This window comes from Asterias amurensis, chromosome 2 (assembly GCF_032118995.1).
Source record: "Asterias amurensis chromosome 2, ASM3211899v1".
Lineage (NCBI taxonomy): Eukaryota > Metazoa > Echinodermata > Asteroidea > Forcipulatida > Asteriidae > Asterias > Asterias amurensis.
The window spans coordinates 873,457-893,388 of record NC_092649.1 but is presented as its reverse complement, the minus strand read 5'-3'; the positions used below and the strand labels follow the sequence as shown (position 1 = coordinate 893,388).

Sequence of the window (19,932 nt, the reverse complement as noted above, 5' to 3'; positions counted from 1 at the left end):
AACAGTAAAGTTCATGTAACATATACCTTTCTAAAGAGTCAATAAAAGCACATTATTTGCAGATAATGCAGTGTAATTTGTTAGTGTTCATTGCACTCGCTGTCTATCATGTTATTAATATTAGCTTGTAATTTGTCTTTTGGGCCAAAGGCAAACTCAGATAGCCTAATATAGATAGACATCAGGCATGTCCAGCACCTCCCCCCCCCCCCCCCCCTTGCACTGCCCCAACCCAAAGATGGTCTGGGCCCAATTGCATAAAACTATGGAGGTATCGTAAAACCATGGAGGTAGAATTAGAACTAGCCGCACACACTTGCTAAGCCTAGACAGACAAATTTATTGCTAACCAGAAACTGTAGGATAACCAGATATATGTCATTTGTGACAGGTGCCCCACCAACTTTTTGCCTAGCGAAGGAAATTAATTAGCTAAGCACTATTTTCAGTTTTATGAAATCGGGCCCTGTATGTAATTATATAAAACTGGATATGATGACAAGTTCATTTGAACTCATGCACAACTGAATGTTGAATGTCTAACAAGTAACTGGTTCTTGTTTGATATTCGAATGTCGAACGTCAAACAAGATACCAACTTCACACCGCTCTGTCATGTACGACGTACGTACGTATGTCGACCTCGTCTGAGTGGTGTTTATGTAGAGAATATAGCGTGTGTGTGCTGTGGGCGGATGGAGGTTCTTGCTAACTCGAGAGAAAGTGACGAAAATTACGGTATGTCTGCTCAAGGATTGTTTCATGATGTTGGTTTTATTCATCGTATCACATCTTGTCAAACCATTTTTATGATTTTTAGTGATTCTGAGTAGGGTAGTAGTTTACACAAAATTGAATAACCAACAACGAACAACTGGAGGAGTGAGAGTGAGACTACTCCAGAGCTTTACTCTTTGATGAAATGATGATAATGTTACGGGAGAGGATAGCCGAACGTAAACAACAACCATCAAGATCAAGCAAGCTAGTTGTGATAAACGTAACCCGCCGTCGGGAGGAGGACTACGGTATCGCAACTACATGAACTACAACTTTATACAAATATTGATCATGTTGATATGACAAACAAGCATGTCAACGCAACAACAATTTTTTGGGATGCACTGCACTGCATCTCTCCATCTCGTACTTCTATCTAGAAACTATAAATAAGGCTCCAGGAGCCTTAGTTATAAATTATAGTTTCTAGAAGTATCCATCTAGCACCACCGTCCCCGTACACAACTCCTCTTCTTTGCTATTTGCGATAAAGTAACCCTCCTGCCGTCGGCAGAAAACACTGCGGCAGGAGGGTCACGTTATCGCAACTAGGTTAGGTAGTAGTAGTACTACCTCTTTGCATGCAGCCAGTCATCGTTTATGTTTACGTTTACGTTGGTAACTCGGCAAGATTCTTAAAATACTAAATAGTGAGTGAGGACACTGCTGAAAAGACAGTACACAAAAGTGCTATCATCATTTAAATAAACATTAACCATGATAACAAATAATAAATAACTTGGACGGTTTCAAGTCTTTGATTGGTCAAAACCCGGTCACGTGTGGGAGTGTTAACGGTGGTATAAAGACCGGCTTTGGAAAATAGCGAATAAGTGGCCACTAAATCAGCATACATTGTGTAAACCTTGCGCGTTGCACTGTATCGCATGCTTATTTATATCCCTGTTAGTTTCATTGCAACTTCATGTACATGCGCTGAAAATGTATCAATTTTGAGTGCACGCGTGTAACATGTGCGCGCGTATAAACTGACAACGCCGAGCTCGTGCGCGCATTTTAATGCACAAGGAACAGCTATCGTCCAATCATTTGCCTCCTTTGACCCCAGTGAAGGCGCTGAACAGATCATTATTTCAAAGAGTCACTGGTCTCAAAGATCAGTAATGTGATTAAAGCACGAAAGAGATGGGAACCATCAAAAGCTCGAATATGGCCCCTGAACCTGTCTGGAAGTGCCGCCGAGAGAAAAGTTACAAAATTTGGACAATTTTAGCCGTTTAATTTGCTAAAAAAGGTATTTATTAATGGGAATAACAGTGTTCGTACCCGGTCTTCACTGCGTGGTAATGACCTTGGTTGGTGGCTGGCGCTGTTAACGGACCTTGCCTCCGGCTCGGTCCGTTAACAGCGCCAGCCACCAACTTGGTCATTACCACGCAGTGAAGACCGGGTACTCGCACTGTTGTTCCCTAATTTAAATCTTCACTGAAAAGGACAATTTCGATAACCCTGGATGGCGTGGGAGAGTAGCCAGTGCCACAGTAGGAGAAGTGTTGGCAAATATTTTGCTGGACGCCACCAATTTATCCTCTCTAAATCTAATTTAGGTCAAATTACACTGAATTTTTGTTCTTCTATACCTTAACAGGAAGTGTTTATTACGGGATTATCCATTATACAAACACTACGTGCGCATCCTGCTATAAATCATTACGTAAAAAAAGTGTTGCAATGCGGCGTTCCTTTGTGTACAGGGGGGGAGGTAAGCTGGGTCACACTTAATAAATCACCCATCCCCACCCTAAGTTAAGACGTCTCTTAGTGCTTTTTGGAATCGTACACTTGTTCGTCTTTTTCCGTTTCTCATTCCGTTTCTCATTGTCCGCTAGTCCAGCTAGTGGTTCCATTACCAGTGCCGTTTAATCCCCGGGTTTTTTTCGTGTTCAGTTTATTACTTTCCTGCCCCATATCTTTTAGAAGTCCTTTTTTTTCCTTTCCTATTTTTTATATCATCCCGTTAATTTGTTTGCCTTCCCCCCGCCCCCTGTCCCACATAGTGCCCCTTCCCTTTCCCGACCTAATCTATTGAATGCACCACTGTTTTCGGGCCCTTAACTGATGTTTTCCTGTTCCACGCCCGGTCCCGCTAGTTGTTCTTTCTTTGTTTCGTGTATTTTTCCCTGTTCAGTTTATTGTTTTCCTGTCCCATGTCCTCATTAGTCCCTTTTCCTTTTCCGTTTTATTTCCCCAGTCCTTTTAATTTGTTCCCTTCATTTTTTGCTGTTCCCCCGTCCCCCTTCCCACACAGACGTACCATACTGTTTGCCCATTCCCTCTCCCTGTCCCATGTGCTCTAATAACCCCCACCTACCTCCGTCGCGTAGGCCTCCGTTAATTCCCCCTTGGTGGTCCTGTGCATTTTTCTTTGCTTCCACTGTAAGCGCTAGGTTACTTTGTGACATCACAAAGGGCGCCTGACGGGTATATGAAACGCAGATGACATGTACCCCCTGACAACCCAAGGGTAGCCCCCAACCCCAGAATTACTACACGCTCGTGCTTTGACTGTGACGCCACAAACAACACATTCCCCCTGAAATTGACCCAGGAAGCATCAATTCAGCAGAGTGCGGGCACCACTTGTTGTGAAAACAACATTGTGGCGCATTGCGATTAGCCCAGCGCAACCTCGTCTTTGAGGGGGCGAGGTAACCGAGCGCAAACGGGTAGTCGGATATCGCAGTGTCGCGGGTAGGAAGTTGGTCTCTTTTTAAATTATATAGATGTCTGGGTAGGATTTTGATGTTTGACTGTTTGTTAAAGTAGTGGCTTAGAATCACATGACTGATTTCATCATAAAGTGATGGTCAATCTTTGGAATTGCGTTTTGTTAAGTTGATATTGTTGATATAACTATAATTATAACAATGTTTACCACCTCTATTTCACAGCTATCCACGAGGAGCTTCACATGTATCCGTGATGTAGGAGGTGAAAAGACTGGCAGGTTTACAGTAAAGAGATCTTGTATCATTTAATGGAAACTTGAGGACCAATTGGACATCTTTGGCCCCTTGACTCCTGTCAGCCATGCAGGCGTGCCTGGCTTTGTGTTTAGCCGTGGTGCTAAGATGGGTCAAGGCACAGGGTGAGTTCATAGACTTTGTAATTAAAACTCTGTCTGACCATGGTCTGACAGCTTTATTCCATTTACTGCGTCTCTTTAGCCCTGTTCGCACTGGACTTAATGTTGGTAAACTAAACTGCGCCAGTGGGTAACTTACCCGTTGCAAGTCCAGTGCAAACAGCCCAGGTAACTTTCCTCACAGATAACTTAACTAAGCCGTGTGGCTAGTTTAACCAAGCCAAAGGTGCCCAGGAAGATTGACCTGGTCAGTTTAACTGAGCCAGAAAATCCAGTGACCTTTCATCAGTCTAGATCACGCATGTAAAATGGGAATCCCTCTTACAATGTTTGTCTCGGTAATTCTACCAGCGTCAGTAAAATCCAAGTGCAGACTGTGGGAGGAATGATAAACCCATCGAAATGATACCCTGCGTCTTGGTAAAGTTACCCAAAATGCTTAAATCCAGTGCAAACACAACTTTTGTCTGGTACATGTTTCCCTCCATCCTACGAATATGAATTCCTACCTTCAGCTACCCAAGTTGTTTTCATCTTAAAGCCATTGGACCCTTTCGTTAAACAGTATTGTCCAAGGCCTACACTTCGTGTATCACAACTTCTGTATCAAATAACAAACCTGTGAAAATTTGGGCTGAATCGGTTATCGGAGTCGGGAGAAAATAACGGGAAAACCCACCCTTGTATCCGCGCGTTTCGCCGTGTCATGACAATTGACATGTGTTTCAAATAAATCCGTAATTCTCGTTAACGAGAACTGATATTGTTTTACTGTTTTCTCAAAAAGTAAAGCATTTCATGGAATAATACTTCAAGAGCTTTTTATTTTTTTTTCTGTACTGAAAGGGTCCAATGGCTTTAATTGAATGTTCACTTCTTGTAGCCTCTTACCAAGACTGGCAGTTCTTGTTTGGGGTGAACTTGCGTTTAAAACAATTAACAATTTATCAAACAGATTTTTTTTTGAAATGGCCTGTTCAACCCTAGCAGTTTATTTCTCAAAGCCTATATATACAAAAACAAAACAACAAACATGAATAGTGTAACATAAGCAGTGAAAATTGATTGGATACAAAGATCAGAATAGTTTAATATTTTTCCACTTTACTGCTTTTTGTTACACTTAGATACCTGTTCATAATGCGCGTGGTTTTGTCATTTAGCCTTCGCAAAAGACATTGCTAGGGTTTAAACACCAGGCATTTTAGTTTGCATTTGATACCATCATAGGCCCTTTTGGTGGGTAAGCAGTTTGCAACAGCTGAATGATAATTCTATTTTTTTTTTCAATTCAAACAATTATTTAGAAAACAGAGATCCCTCAGAAAGTTCTTGATGATTTGTTTGCCTATTGTAGATTCAGTGTGTGCCAGCAATCCGTGCCTGCATGGGGGTGTCTGCACAGAGCAGTTGTGGAAAGTCAGCACTTATAGCTGCAACTGTTCCTCAGAGTGGACAGGTCAAAATTGCGAACAAGGTACCTGTACTGTCTGTATGTCTGTCTGTCTGTTTTTGTACCATCAGTTAGGGTACATGAAAGAACATTAAAGGAACACGTTGCCTTAGATCGGTCGGGTTGGTCTTTGAAAAGCGTTTGTTATAAAATGCATATGGGTAGAAAGATGCTGTAAAAGTAGTATACAATGATCCACACAAACATGCCTCAAAATTGCATGGTTTTCCTCTACATATCGCAATGTAAAAGGAAAACCACGCAATTTCGAGGCAAACTTGTGTGGATAGTTGTATTCTACTTTTAAAACATCTTTCCAACCATATGCATTTTATAACAAACGGTTACAAACGCTTTTTTATAGACCAAGTCGTCCGATCCAAGGCAACGTATTCCTTTAATACTTTTTGTTTGGATTCGGACATCAGGGGCCAATGTCGTGGCTCTGCTTACCGCTGAATTCTGCAATAACTATCACCATTCTCCCCTTGCATAGCTAGCTCTGAATGTCTGCGCTAGCTGTGTAAGTGTAGAAACCCGTGAAATAAGCTTGACGTAAGCACAGAATTCCCTGCTTACGGTAAGCAGAGCCATGAAAAAGGGCCCTGTTTTCATTAAGGGGAAACCTTTTCTGTAGTACATGTAGTTATGTCAGAGACAGCAAATATCCATACACAGTTTTGAATGAGTGTGTATATGGCATGATGATACCAGGGTTTGCTCATGTGGAAGCTGCTTTACAAATTTAAGCAGTAAGTTGTGACTAAGTAAGTCTGTATCAGACATAAGTCATGTTAAGTAGGATTTGATATTCGCAAGATGGGAGTATAATCAAGTGAGGTTTGCACCATGTGTAAGTCTCTTGTGAGTAGTGTTAGTTCTGAGAAGAACCGCTGGTTAACTACTCAACATTTCGATCAGTATGTTCTGATTGTCTTCAGGAGGATGGATACCTGAAGACTATTAGAGCATACTGATAGACCTTATGCATATGACGTCATTTCAGTAGGGCACCCTCACCTATAGGCCTGGGCGAATTATTCGAATATCCGGTTAATGGCGAATAGGTTTTCCTATCCGTAACCGCGAATGCCTTTTTTTTCTTAACCGGATATCCGCATAGGGCGCGAATATCTATTTACAAACCGGATAATTCTGTAATTACAACCGAGTAACCGGATATTCTTTAATATCCGAATATCCGCGGACGTCGGGCGACAACTGATATGAATGTTTTGTCTGAATCCTTATGAAACTTCTATTAAGACAGCATAAAACAGCATATATTAAGTATTTAACTATGCTCACCTCCGTGAAGAGTTAAAACAATGACATTTCTGACGTAATTTGTTCAAAGATTACAAAAGTTTTCCTTCACGTAGAGTCAATGACGATCAAAAGAAAAAGCAAATCGCCATCTTTAAATTAGATCCGGTCATTTTTATGAATGAACCGAGTGACACTGTCTAAAACTAATATCAATCCGCCCAAAAGATCTCATTCACAAACGAACAGCGCCCTCTAGCGGCAAAAAAAAATAAATATTTTTTTTAAACAGCGCCCTCTAGCGGCGAAAAAACTATTCGAATATCCGGTTAATTTCGGATAGTTGGCCAGCGGTATCCGAATAACAAAATTTCACTATTCGCCCAGCACTACTCACCTAGAGGTCAAAAGGAGGTTGTTCATTGGCCAATACTGTGCGCCGCGCGTACAAATCTGCGCGTCTCGATTGTTTCGTCACCGTTTTTCCTCTAAGATGGCTACTGGATGACGTCAATGCATAAGGTCCATTGAAACGTTGAGTTGTCACCCAACTACTCAAAAGAGATTTACACGTGGTGCTACGGCAAACTTCACCTGATAAGTCATGTTAGTCAAGTCTATCTCAATCCCACAACACCGGTAAACCACATGTCCAAAGGCCCACACTTTGTGTATCACAACTTATATATAACATAACAAACCCATGAAAATTTAGGCTCAATCGGTCATCGAAGTCGGGAGAAAATAGCTGGAAAACCCACCCTTGTTTCCGCACGTTTCGCTGTGTCATGAAATGTGTTTAAAATAAATTTGTTATTCTCGATATCGAGAATTGATAATTGTTTTCATGTTTTCTAAAAAGTAAAACATTTCCTGGAATAATATTTCAAGGGAAGTCTTTCACCATTACCTTCTGTAAACCGTGTAAGTTATTTGTAAATCTGTGAATTTTTAACTTTTGTTCTGTTCAGAAAGTGTCCAATGGCTTTAATGAACTCAATGGCTTTAATGAACTCAACATTTTCCTTTACTCAGATGTTGATGAATGTACCAGCAGCCCGTGTAAGAACATGGGTCTTTGCATCAACAAGGAGCAAGGTTTTACCTGTAATTGTCTACCACAGTGGATTGGTCCAACGTGCGAGAGACCCTCACGTAAGTCACTCATCTCTTACAGCATGGTTACAGTCCTGTTAATGTTTTTTTTTTTTTTTTGCTCGTTTGTTGCTCTCATTCTTGTTATTATGTGACAGGTCTTTTCTTATTTGTTTGATTGACACCCCTTATCATGCTTATCTGGTGCTGCCAAGTATGGAGCCCACCGAGCTAGTTTATCTCTGCCTGCATAGGTATCCATATACCCCACTTAAAGCAATTATTGTGTCGTGCTCAAGGACACAAGCGTGATGATCAGGATTGGAACCCATGACTCAGCCACCAGAAGTTGAGTCCAGTGCACTAGACCTCTTGGCCACTACACGCTTCACCCTCCCATCAGTGAAATTCCAGCTCTGCAAAGCCAACACTTGGCTTGTCATTTGGGTCATTTATTTGATAAACTGACATAACCATAAATTTCTCTTTTGCAACCTGTACATTGAATGGGATTATTTTGTTGTCATGTCTTCACACAAATAATACTCTTTGGATGCAGAGTGTGGTCCTCAGTTATATTCTGGCTGGCCTAGCCAGTTGAAATCAATATCGGGACCAGTGTTCACCCAAGCTAACTTCACTGACAGGCTCCTGCCTTACATCTGCAGCTACACCATCCAGAACCTTCAGAAGACAGGCAAAGTGCAGCTTATCTTTGATGACTTCTTGATGTCTGGAAGTAAGACCAGGCAGCCTTGCATGTGGTCTTACGACAAGAATGGAATCGAGGTACTTCAATGTGTATTTCTTTGCTCTTAAAATAGCAGCATTCTCTCTCCACTGGCCAAATGCCAGTTAGAATGCCTTAGAATCAATAAAAATTCACTCTAAGTGGTCTGATTGGCTAGTTAAGGGTTGAAATGCATCTCCATTTAATTAGAAATGTATCCCTATTTAAAGCCATGGACACTTTTGGTAATTGTCAAAGACTAGCCTTCATAGTTGGTGTATCTCAACTTATGCATATAATAACAAACCTGTGAAAATTTGAGTTCTAAATCTGAGGTCTCGAAATCAAATTCTTGGAAAATTACTGTACTTCTTTCTCGAAAAACTATGGCACTTCAGAGGGAGATTTCTCACAATGTTTTATACCATCAACCTCTCCCCATTACTCGTCACCAAGAAAGGTTTTATGCTAGTAATTGTTTTGAGTAATTATCAATAGTGTCCACTGCCTTTAATTTGAAATAATGAATATGGGATGAACAAGTTGAATCACTTGAAAGCAAACTTGGCCAAAGGGTTGCTAAATTGTAGGAAAAATTTTGATCTAACTATAGCAGAAAAATGTGCTCATAATGTACAGGTAAGCAGATTCCACATGTCGGCAGGAAAGAAAGGCATTCATTTTCATACAGAAAGCACCAGAAAGTTAGCATGCCTTTTTGTGTGCTTACGGTTAGCAGCGTGCTATGATATGGAAACTCGCGCAGTAAGCACAAAATCAGCCATTAAGCAGCTCTATGAAATTGACCCCACTGCTTACTGTATGAAAATGAGTGACTTTTAACAATGCGAATCCATGGTAAAAGCGCAAGCGGCTGCCTAATTTTCTTACCTATGAAACACATTAATGGTTAAGGAAATTCTTCTGCTACAGTTAGCATGAAAATGTGCTTACCGTTGAGCAGCTTTATGAAATTTGGCACTACAGGGCTTATTATCAAACCAGTGCGTCTTTATCACATTTTACTTGTTTATCCGTACATACAGGTATACGATGGTGAGTCATCTAGTCCGGTGATTGAGCAATGCTTTGCATCATACAAGCGGCCAGGAGCATTGATATCAACTGAGAACTCGCTGCGTATAGAGTTCAAGCACTGGAGTAGCATAGCTTTCCAGTTTCCAGTCTTCCGAGCCCACTACCGATTTCTGTCGGCCAGTGAACCGGCTTTAAAACCAATAGGTAACTCAATGCCAGGGATTCAACACTATATCATAATAATTTAAGTTTATATTGTACCCCTTACATGCAGATGATCAAAAGCACTTAACACATGTTAAAATGCACAGAATGGAAGAAAAACGTAAAAAAAAAACCAGAAATGGCTAGGCAGAAATGAGCAGGATACCAGTCACAAATTGTACATGGGACATTGTATTTTGACTGGTAACCTTAATATTTTAGTTCGCAAAATTTGTTTGCACTTAGCTGCTCTTTGTGCTTAAAGGGAAGTTGCGGAATTGGTAAGAAACAAAAATCTTTAAGATCACAGAGTTACATAAAACTTACATGGTCTAATGTTATTGAAAACATCCCTGGAAATATTTCTGTCTGAAATGTCATATTTGATGAGAAATAAATAATCTAACTTCGCGTTTGGAGTTAATCGCTCAGTTTATTCATTTTATTTTGGCATCAATGCAATGCAAAATGATGGCCGATCGATCTCAAACTTCTACAGGTTTATCAGTTTACGTAAATGGTGGATTACATAAAGTGCTTACACTGCCAGCAACTGTTTTGTTAGCAAAAAACAATTCTGTAATATTCCTTTAAGTAGCTCTATGAAATAGGGCCCAGGCCAGTGCCCAAGCAATACCATTCAAAACAATAAAATGTTAAATGTAACATTAAAAACAGGGAATTCTCCATTCCCTACATTTTTTGATGTCACTGGTTAGTCTTTGAGTGCTACCACTTTCTTCCTTGTTTGATCTATAAGACTTTCACAGCTATTTTGTTTAATATAGTTTATCCTGCAAAAAGGTATGTGGAATTATGTTTTTTGAAGTATGAGACCTTTTTTCTTTACTTGACAACATGTAATGGTTAAGGAGGTTTACAATGGTTTACAGTATTCAGTTTGCTATGCAAAAGTTGTTAAGAGTTAACCCTAAATTGTTGAAAATTTGCCAACATTGTGTTTGTTCTGGAAGTTGTCTGACTTTGTAGGATTTGAGGCTGCAGGCCTAAATAGCAATTTTCTTGTGTTAGGAACAGGGGAATAAATTTTAATCCCAGCCACTCAGTAAGCCAGTCAATTATCCAAACATCCAAGGACTGCTGGTTTGTAAGTATTGCTTGTTTACTAAAACCATAATTGAGTTGGGAACCACAATCACAATATTAGTGCATCACATGGTATTTAAGGCTGGTAACATTTTGCTACTACAAATCAGATAAAATATATGTTCTGTTTGATTGTTCAGTGGACACACTAGCATTCTTTGATGATCGTCAGAGCCAGTTTGCCACTGTCCTATGGCAGCCAGAGACCCACGATATGCTGTGGCTCTTTGTTGCACCCAAGAAGAAGCATGTATTCTTGTCTCTTAACCCCATCTTTAAGTCGGGTAAGTAAACACTAGGGTCTTTTGAAATGTCGGCTCAAGCTAAGGCTCCAAAAGTTTTGTTGAAAAATGTGGTTTGGGCATATGGGGTGCAGTTTGTCAATTAACTATTTAGTGTCATATGATTTGAGGCATTGCACGGTGAGGTATCAATATGTATTTGGTTTGCGGTAACACCACGTGCGTGTGTGTCTACTTGTCAGTTAGAGTTTTTTGTTTGAGAACTGTCTTTCTTTATTCTAATTCGGAGTAGATTTATCAGATTGTTTGGGAGTCTTCTTAGTTTTGAAAAGAGCTGTCTTGCTTTTTAGCTACTACCTGGGCGGAAAGGTACACAAAATAGGCTGGGACTCCTACTTTAGGTTACAGGATCGTTTTTAACTGCACTGCCGCAGAGTGAGTTCATAAATTGATCTCAACGTTTCGACTAGCTTGCTCTGGTCATCATCAGGAGAGTGTATTTTTACATGTTTTTTACCATGGTTTGTAACAATTACCTTTCAACCATAGAAACTGTTGTCAATTGAGAAACGCCGCACCAAACAAACAGGGCTGTATTTTATAAAGCTGTTTGGCAGAAAATGCTGCTTTCTGCTCTACCAGCCAGGCTCCTGATGGATGATACCCAAGCCTACATCCGTTTGAACTGTAAAAGGGGTAACCCTGTTTCAGCCCCAGGAGTACATATTTTGGTTGCAATGGCCCCTAGAAAAATAGTTGATTTGTAGCCCATTACTTGAAGTGGCCTTCAAGGCCTTGGCGACTTGCATAAAATGAAAACAAATAAAAAATGAAGTCTTTTCTAAACCGGTATTTTCATCTTCTGTTCCTGCCTTTTAGACAGTATCATCATTACGCTGGACATCCACGACGGAATCACATCAGACGCTCCTAAGAATCACTCCCTCCATTATAAATACCAATTCCCAACGTTGGAGATGATCTCCACAGGCAACGGGTTGTATGTCCGCTGTGTCACTAACAGACTGGTCAATCAGAACGTCACCGTAGCCGGAATGTTTGTCTTCTTCTCCAAAGCTGGTAAGCGAAGAAAGTAATTATAATAATAATAATAATAATAATAATAATAAAAAGATAATAATAATAAGAAGAAGAACCAGCTTTTATATAGCGATTTTTACACCTAAAGGGAATCCCAAAGCGCTTCCACATAATTACCCCTGATCACTGGGCCTTAATTCACGCCTTAAACCATCTTAACTCCTTGGGGATTATACAGCCTGTGCAATAATTCATTATCAAGAATAACCTGACAGGTACCCATATACCCCTGGGAGAGAGAAGCAATTAAAGTTATGTGTTAATACTATAAATTGGCGCCATCTGATAACACTTTCTGTTTGTTCCTGATCATTGCTCTATTTTTGATGTCCCAGTTATTTTAAGATTTCTTTAAGTTTCATCAATTTGTAATACCATTTAGATGAAGCGTGTTCGCTGCAGGTTTGCTTGTATTAATAATGATAAATAGTGGCTTTTTATATGACTCCCATATCTGACACTCAGCGATGCTCAAGGCGTTTTAACTACGTTTTGAATTAGCCATAATTGAATAAACACATTTATGTTACAGAGAGCCATGAGTTGTGCTCTGATTTCTGGTGTGCCAACAAGCGGTGTATCTCTAGCGCCTTCGAGTGTGACGGGATTAACCACTGTGGAGATAACTCAGACGAGAAACCCTGCCTAGGTCAGTCACAGTAGTTTGTTGTGTCATTTCAGATGTAGTGATTGCACATAACGTCATTGACCTCCATCTTTGATGAAACGTGCACGCTATCATTGGCATAGAGTTGTGTTGGCTGAGAGTTTTGCGCAAGCATGTACGCGTGCATTTTTCCAATGTTTATCATCAAAATGGCGGCCGCTGACGCTATGTGCAATCCATCCATTGGTCATTTCTACTCAACTTGGACATGTTTTACAATATATTAACTCAGCATTGGAATGTGCACTTTCCAGTACAAACCATTCAAAGGCGCTGGTGTAAAAAAAGTTAATGCAGGGATAGACTAGAATGTCAAATCTCAAAATTATTCGGACCTTGGTGGACTAGAAAGAGAGAGATGATTGCTTGATTTGTAATCATACAATCAAGTCAGTTCCTCTTCAAGCAGTGTTTTTAACCAGTTACCTCAAAGGGTTTTGATGTACCCTTTGTAGCTCAAATTTTTGGTCATGATATGAATCCCTCCTCACTGTGAGTGAAGACACAATTTTTTGAAAAAAAGTGAAAAGCATGGAGCAATGTTTTCAGGAGAGTCGCATGTTAGATGAAACGTTAGTTAGTTGAAACATGCAAATTAATTTTCATCTTTTGAGTCGAAAAATATTTTCTTGATATTGTTTCACTCATTTCTCAAAAAACTACAGGGGCAAGTACATGTATTTTAAGGGAAGCTTTCTATCGTCATTATCTTCAAACTGTGTGAGTTTAGTGTAAATCTGTGGACATTGTTTTGTTTTTTTTTGTCATAGAAAAAGTACCCAAACCGTTTAAAATGTATTGGTTTCTCTTGTAGGGTTATGTCCAGAGCATTGGTGCGCCAATGGTGGGACGTGTCATGAAGTAATCAGTGGGTACCCACGCTGCTCTTGCCAACCTAACTTTTCGGGAGACAGGTGTCAGGACGAGGAAGGTAGGATTTCAGCGCTGTTTACACAAAGTCACCTGGCAACAAATATAAATTTGGCAAATTATTTTTAGCATGTTTACGACCTAACACGTTATAGTTTTGTCCTTACACTAATTAGCACGAGTGCGTATTACTAGTTGTGCCATGTTTCAGGAAAGGACATGCCATGATTCTCCACCTGATCCTATGAGATACATATTGCTGGCACTGTGCCAAAATGTTGAGGTATAACTTTTGCGTTTTCATGAAACAATCTACCTCAATATATTGGTTGTACATGCCTTAGGAGAAAGGATTCAGCCCTGGAGTCTTTCTCAGAATCAAATATTTTAGTGAGAAATTACTTGTTTCTCAAAAACTCTGCTATTTCAGAGGGAGTTTCTCAAATGTTTTATACTATCAACAGCTCTCGGTTGCTCGTTACCAAGTAAGTTTTTATGCTAATATATATATATAATGAGTAACTACTAATAGTGTCGTGTGCCTTTAAGTTATCTTGATTTGTACCTCCCATACAGTGTGCCCCAAAGATTACTGTATGAATGGTGGGATATGCCTGGGATCATCTGTATCTACACGTTACTGCCTCTGTCAACGGCCGTACTCAGGAGTCAATTGCCAGCAAGACAATTCAGGTAGTGGATAGGAGGGTAGTCGGCCGGGGCTAAACCTCATGGTGCTGCTTGCCATGTCAAGCACTAATAACGCCCTGTAGAGAGTCTTTAACAACTCTCTTAGTCTTCAACAACTCTCTGTGTTTTTGGGTGCATTGTAGAATATTTTAGAGTTGATGTGATTTTTTATGGTCTCCATAGTTTGCTTCCAAAGTGCTTTGTGCAATTTGCGTTTCCTAAATACCTCTCTGTTTTTATTTAAATACAGTTTACAAATATTCCTTTTGATTTTAATGTACACTGTTTTGTAATTCAGCCAGTAGGCTGCAATGAGCAGTTATTAATAAACCATAATAATAATAATATGATGCAGTTAGTATAGAATTCCAGGGCAATGTCCAGGGCCCAATTTCATAAAACCTGTAAGCAGTAAAACTTGCTAAGCACAGAAGTTTTTGCCGAACAGAAATTGGTTACCAGCCAAAAATTTCATTAAGTTTACCTTGTTGCAACTGGTGGCACTCATTTTTTGCTTTATAGCAAAGACATTCCCTGCTTACAGTGTTTCTTTTTATTCCAGTGCCTTGAGCACCATATTGGTAGAACATGCTCTAAAAGGCCGTATCCGAATTGGCGGCTACGGCTACGGCTACGGCCGGATCGCCGCGTCATCATGCATTGAAGTATAGGACGCCCTTAGCAACACCCCTGGCAACGGTCGTAGCCGCAGACGTAGCCACCAATTCGGACACGGTCTAAGACTTCAGTATTTATAATGCGTATTTGATTAATCTGATTGGTAGGATGTCCGCACCACTACTGTCAGAATGGAGGCAGCTGTGAGGGGACACATGAACTGTACAACTGCAAATGCCCCGCTGACTTCACAGGCACATACTGTGAATTCAAATATGTAGGTGAGTTTGCTCTGGTAAATTCTTTGATGAGTCTTCTGTCGCCTAAAATGAAACCTGGTGTTTTCTTGAAACCGTACTGGCTGACATGTTTTGTGTAGTAGTTGCCGTGTTCTTCGCAATTCGAGGCGTGTCATGGCTGAGCGGTTAAGAGCACTGGATTCAAGCTCTGGTGTTTGATTAGCAGAGTGTGACTTCGAATCTCGGTCGTGACACTTGCTATGTAAAAAAAGGTAGTTAGTGCTTTCTGTTCTACCAGCCAGGCTTCGGATTGATGATACCCAAGCCTACATCCCTATTGACTGTAAAAGGGGTAACCCTGTTGCAGCCCTAGGAGTACATGTAGGTGGCAGCAGCCTCTGGAATAAAATGACTGTAGCCCATACCATGAAGCATTCAGACCTTGTGTGTCTGGCGTCTTGCATAACAAAACAAAAGTTTAAAATATTCAGCTTCTCAGCTGTGAGTAAGAATGAGTAGCCTCACAAATTGTGACCAAAAGAGAAAGAGGTCAACATGAGAAACGCTGAACGACCCCCCATGTGTATCCCAAAACCATATAAAAAAGTGTTCTCTCTGTTGTCATAGAAACCTACGAGGACGACTCATTCCTGAACAACCTAACATACACGCTGATCACGGTCATACCCATCGCAATTCTACTTGTCATGATATGGGTTTGCTGTAGGATGAGAAACTGCAGTTTCTATCCGTTGAACACTCGCCGGTCGTTGGTGGAGCGAGAACTTCGACGGCGCGAGAGGGAATGCGAGATGAGACGGAGAGAAATGAGGGAGAGTTTGTCGGGTGAGTGGTTCAAGGCCCTTGACAAGCACTTACTTCAAATAATTTTTAGCACAAAAACTAACTTGGTAATGAGCAATGGAGAGCTGTTGATAGTATAAACCATTGTGAGAAACGGCTCCCTCTGAAGTAACATAGTTTTTTTTTGAGATAGAGGTAATATTTTAAGACTTCAGTCCTGAAGCCTTTTATTAGGCCTCTGAAAGCACACAAGGTTGTGTAAAGCGGGTGTTTTTTTCTTTCAATGGTCTCTTGCAACCGCGATGACCAATTTTAATCCAAATTTGCCGTTGGTCCCATGGGCTATGTAATGCATGTAAAAGAACCCAGTGCACTTATCGAAAAGAGAAGGGGTTCGCCCCGGTGTTCCTGGCTGTGGCTGCTTAATGCGCCATAGCACCTTGTAAACCCTTATAAGGTGCTACATAACTGGGTTTCAGAATTCATCACTGCAATAACCTATCTTTCTGAAAGTTTGTAATACTCAGCGCCTTGAGTACCTTGTTTGGTAGATACGTGCGCTATATAAGACTTCGATATTATTGATGTACACAGTACATCGTCAACCCTACTACTTCCTGACCATTTAATATAACAACAATGGCACAAAACTTATGAAGCGTCCATAACCTCCCAGGCACAAAACTAATGTGGGAAAGAAAGATAACCTTTTGATAATAAACAAATTGTCAAAGATTACATGCACTTACAATCTTTTAATCTAAAAAACTGTTAAAGGGAAGGCACACATTTGGTAGTTACTCAAAACAAATAGTAACTTACAAACTGACTTGGTAACGCGCATCGGAGAGCTGTTGATAGTATAAAACATTGTGTGAAACGACTCCCTCTGAAGTAATAGTTTTTGAGAAAGAGGTAATTTCTCACTACAATATTAAAATACTTATAGCTAGGGGTCTTTTATTCCTATCTGAAAGCACACAAATTCGACCAATAAGATTGTTTTTTCTTCCACCATTTTCTCGTAACTTTGATGACCAATTGAGCCCAAATTTTCACAGGCTGGTTATGATTGGATACACCAAGTGAGAACACTGGTCTTTGACAATTAAACATTAATCTGGTTTTACCTACATGTATAATGTGTGTAAAGCAATATCTACTCTTGACTCCTTTTTCCACAAGACTCAAAGGGAAAGTATAGACGTGCATTATGGGTAAAACAAACTCATATTCTTTATCCCTGATGCAAATTTTTACAACTATTTTAAACGTGTTTTTTAAGCCATCCATTTCCTTGTGTGTGGGAGGAAGGGGTATTTGAAACTGGTTTGATGGTAATTTTGTTTGATTCTTTTCCAGTTTCCGATAACCCCTCCACAGTCAGCCGAAGTCTGTCTCGCATGAGCTCAGTCAGCATGTACACGGATGAACCACCACCCTATAATGTGGTCGTCCGCAGCCAGCGTCGCAAATTACGACGCCACCACTCCCACCCAGGTCCAACCCACTCATCCAACGAAGAGCCGCCCCCATCCTATGAAAGCGTTGTCATCTTCCTCAATGGAGGGCAGCAGACAGATCCCCCACCGTACATCCGGGTCCTGCAGCGATCCCAGTCTAGGGGTCGGCGCAGGTCGTTGGAGTCGTCGCAAACAGCCCTGGAGGGTGACACTGCTTTGCAGACAAGACTGAGCTCCGTGACAACCACAGGTGGTGATTGGTCACCGGAGCAGAGTCAACGGGCATCGGGATGGGATGTTGGTCGGCATTCATTGGAACGGGAGACGGGTCAAGGTTCAGTAGTACGTGAGCTTGGTCTGAGTTCACAAGGACAGCAGGAGGGTCAGAGTTCAATCGGACGGCAGCAGCGTCAAAATTCATTGGGACGACAGCAGGGGCAGAGTTCATCCGAAGGGCAGCAGGGTCAGAGGTCATCCGAAGGGCAGCAGGGTCAGAGTTCATCACGACAGCAGCAGGGTCAGAGGTCATCCGAAGGGCAGCAGGGTCAGAGTTCATCACGACAGCAGCAGGGTCAGAGTTCATCGGAATGGCAGCAGGGTCAGAGTTCATTGGAACGGCAGCAGGGTCAGAGTTCATCGGAACGGCAGCAGGGTCAGAGTTCATCGGGGCTTCCTGACCTCGATACCACGGAGGAGAGAGGTCTGAGGGTTGTGGAGGAGAACCCGGAACACATCTCACTCCTGCCTGGAGGAGGGACAGATTCATATTGAGGTGAGGAGGGGGGGGGACCATCTGGAAGGAGAGTTGTCGAGGCACCAGTTACTAACAATACACATCAATATTACATTGGGCTGGTAACCAGAGTCTATTTTGAGTGAATTTGCATTCATGGTAGTGCTACCAGGGCTAGGTGAGCATTTGCATATAAAGTATTCGCTTGATACATGGCTGTATTCATTAAGGTTTTTTAAGTGATTTTTTTGTGAGTCCTTTCAGCAATGCATGTCTTGTCTTATCTTGGTGCCTGTCATCACCAACTCCATACAAATAAAGAGACTTGCACAACACTCGCAGTTAAAGGTTGACAATCAAAGCAATGTAAAAGTTGTATCAATGCAGAATAGAAGAAGCCTTTATTGTAAAGACGTTAACTTCCAATTTATACAAAATTTCTACTATGACAGCTTTTTACATTTTTGGGGTTAGATTTTAGTCATTTAGTTTAAAAACAAACTGTGTTAATTAAACCTAGCAATCCTAAATCCGTCAAAGTCCATTCCAGGAAGATCTGACTTGGGTTGGAAAGGGATGTCAATCTGATCCAAGTCCAAACATTTAGGATGAGTGGAAAATCATATTTGGTTTGCAGTAACACCATGTGTGTGATATGGAAAGGTTTGCGGTAACACCATGTAGTGACTATCTCTCAATGAGTAGGGATGGTTCTGAAAAGAACCGTTGGTTTCAACTCTACGTTACGATCAGTTTGCTCTGAAAGCTTTCTCCAGAAGACGATCAGAGCATACTGATCGAAGCGTCGAGTTGAAACCAACGGTTCTTTTCAGAACCACCCCAACTCATTTAGAGATAGTCATTACATGGTGTTACCGCAAACCTTTTTATCAAAGTAGGTTTTCGGAATTTGGGATACTGGATAATTTGTAGTGATAATAAAAATAATATTGTAATAAAGCGCCTTCTCCTATGGTTGCAAAGTGCTTCCAGAATATAACAAAGAAAATACGAAAATGGGAATGATATCGAAAACCAAGTGGGAAAAACTACTGCCAGACCAAGGCCTCAACACTCAGACCAGTGAAGAATGTCCAGTTAACTCTGGGCTCTGTAATGTGTACATGCAGGCCAAGCCTGGTAATGAATTACAGATTAAACAAGAAAGTTTTTAGTGACCCCTAACCACAGAGCTAGATTTCTTGATGGAGTGTGGGACGGAATTCCAAATGATGTGGCCTGCAAATGAAAATGCTTTGTGACAAGGGCCCAATTTCATAGAGCTGCTTAATGTTTGCTTAACGTAGCAAAGATAATTGCTTTTAAGCATAAACCTATTTCATAAGCAGTTGCTAGCTTAAGCACGTAAACAAACCCGCGCGTAACATATTAGATCGTTTGCTTAAGCAAAAAAGAAGAAAGTGCTGACAATATGGCATGCAAAATAAATGCAGAGTGGCCATGAAAAACAAATCATGGCCTTCTCTTTCTGATATGTACATGTATTATTTGCAATGGTTAAAAGCATCCCTTGAAAGGTTTACACACTAACTTGAGAGTAACCAAAAACAAGATCGTTGTACAACATTTCTGAAACATTTTAGACAATTTTACTTCGCTGCACCTACACACTCAAACACGTAAATAACAACACGTACACGCAGCTGCGCCGCCACAGAAACAACATATTACAATGATGTTGCACTATGCACTGTACTAAACATGG

The 19,932-nt window shown here is 40.9% G+C and overlaps 1 protein-coding gene across 1 annotated transcript; it reads left to right on the top strand.

Annotated features, from left to right (window-relative positions):
* Positions 1-662: 662 nt before the first annotated feature.
* LOC139954286 (uncharacterized) lies at positions 663-18,924 on the top strand. Its single transcript, XM_071954021.1, has 14 exons — positions 663-738; positions 3,693-3,889; positions 5,244-5,363; positions 7,641-7,760; positions 8,260-8,489; positions 9,477-9,672; positions 10,920-11,063; positions 11,901-12,101; positions 12,655-12,771; positions 13,604-13,720; positions 14,236-14,352; positions 15,135-15,248; positions 15,834-16,052; positions 17,373-18,924. Exons 2-14 carry the CDS (start codon positions 3,832-3,834, stop codon positions 18,242-18,244), a joined length of 2,625 nt encoding a protein of 874 aa, XP_071810122.1. The 5' UTR covers positions 663-738; positions 3,693-3,831; the 3' UTR covers positions 18,245-18,924.
* The last annotated feature ends 1,008 nt before the right edge of the window (positions 18,925-19,932 follow it).

Excerpts from the sequence above, each read along its gene's own strand:
- LOC139954286 (XM_071954021.1), top strand. The coding sequence starts at position 3,832 with ATGCAGGCGTGCCTGGCTTTGTGTTTAGCCGTGGTGCTAAGATGGGTC. Across the intron at positions 9,673-10,919 it reads ACCGGCTTTAAAACCAATAG|TGGACACACTAGCATTCTTT; the intron begins GTAACTCAATGC and ends TTGATTGTTCAG. Across the intron at positions 14,353-15,134 it reads TTGCCAGCAAGACAATTCAG|GATGTCCGCACCACTACTGT; the intron begins GTAGTGGATAGG and ends TCTGATTGGTAG.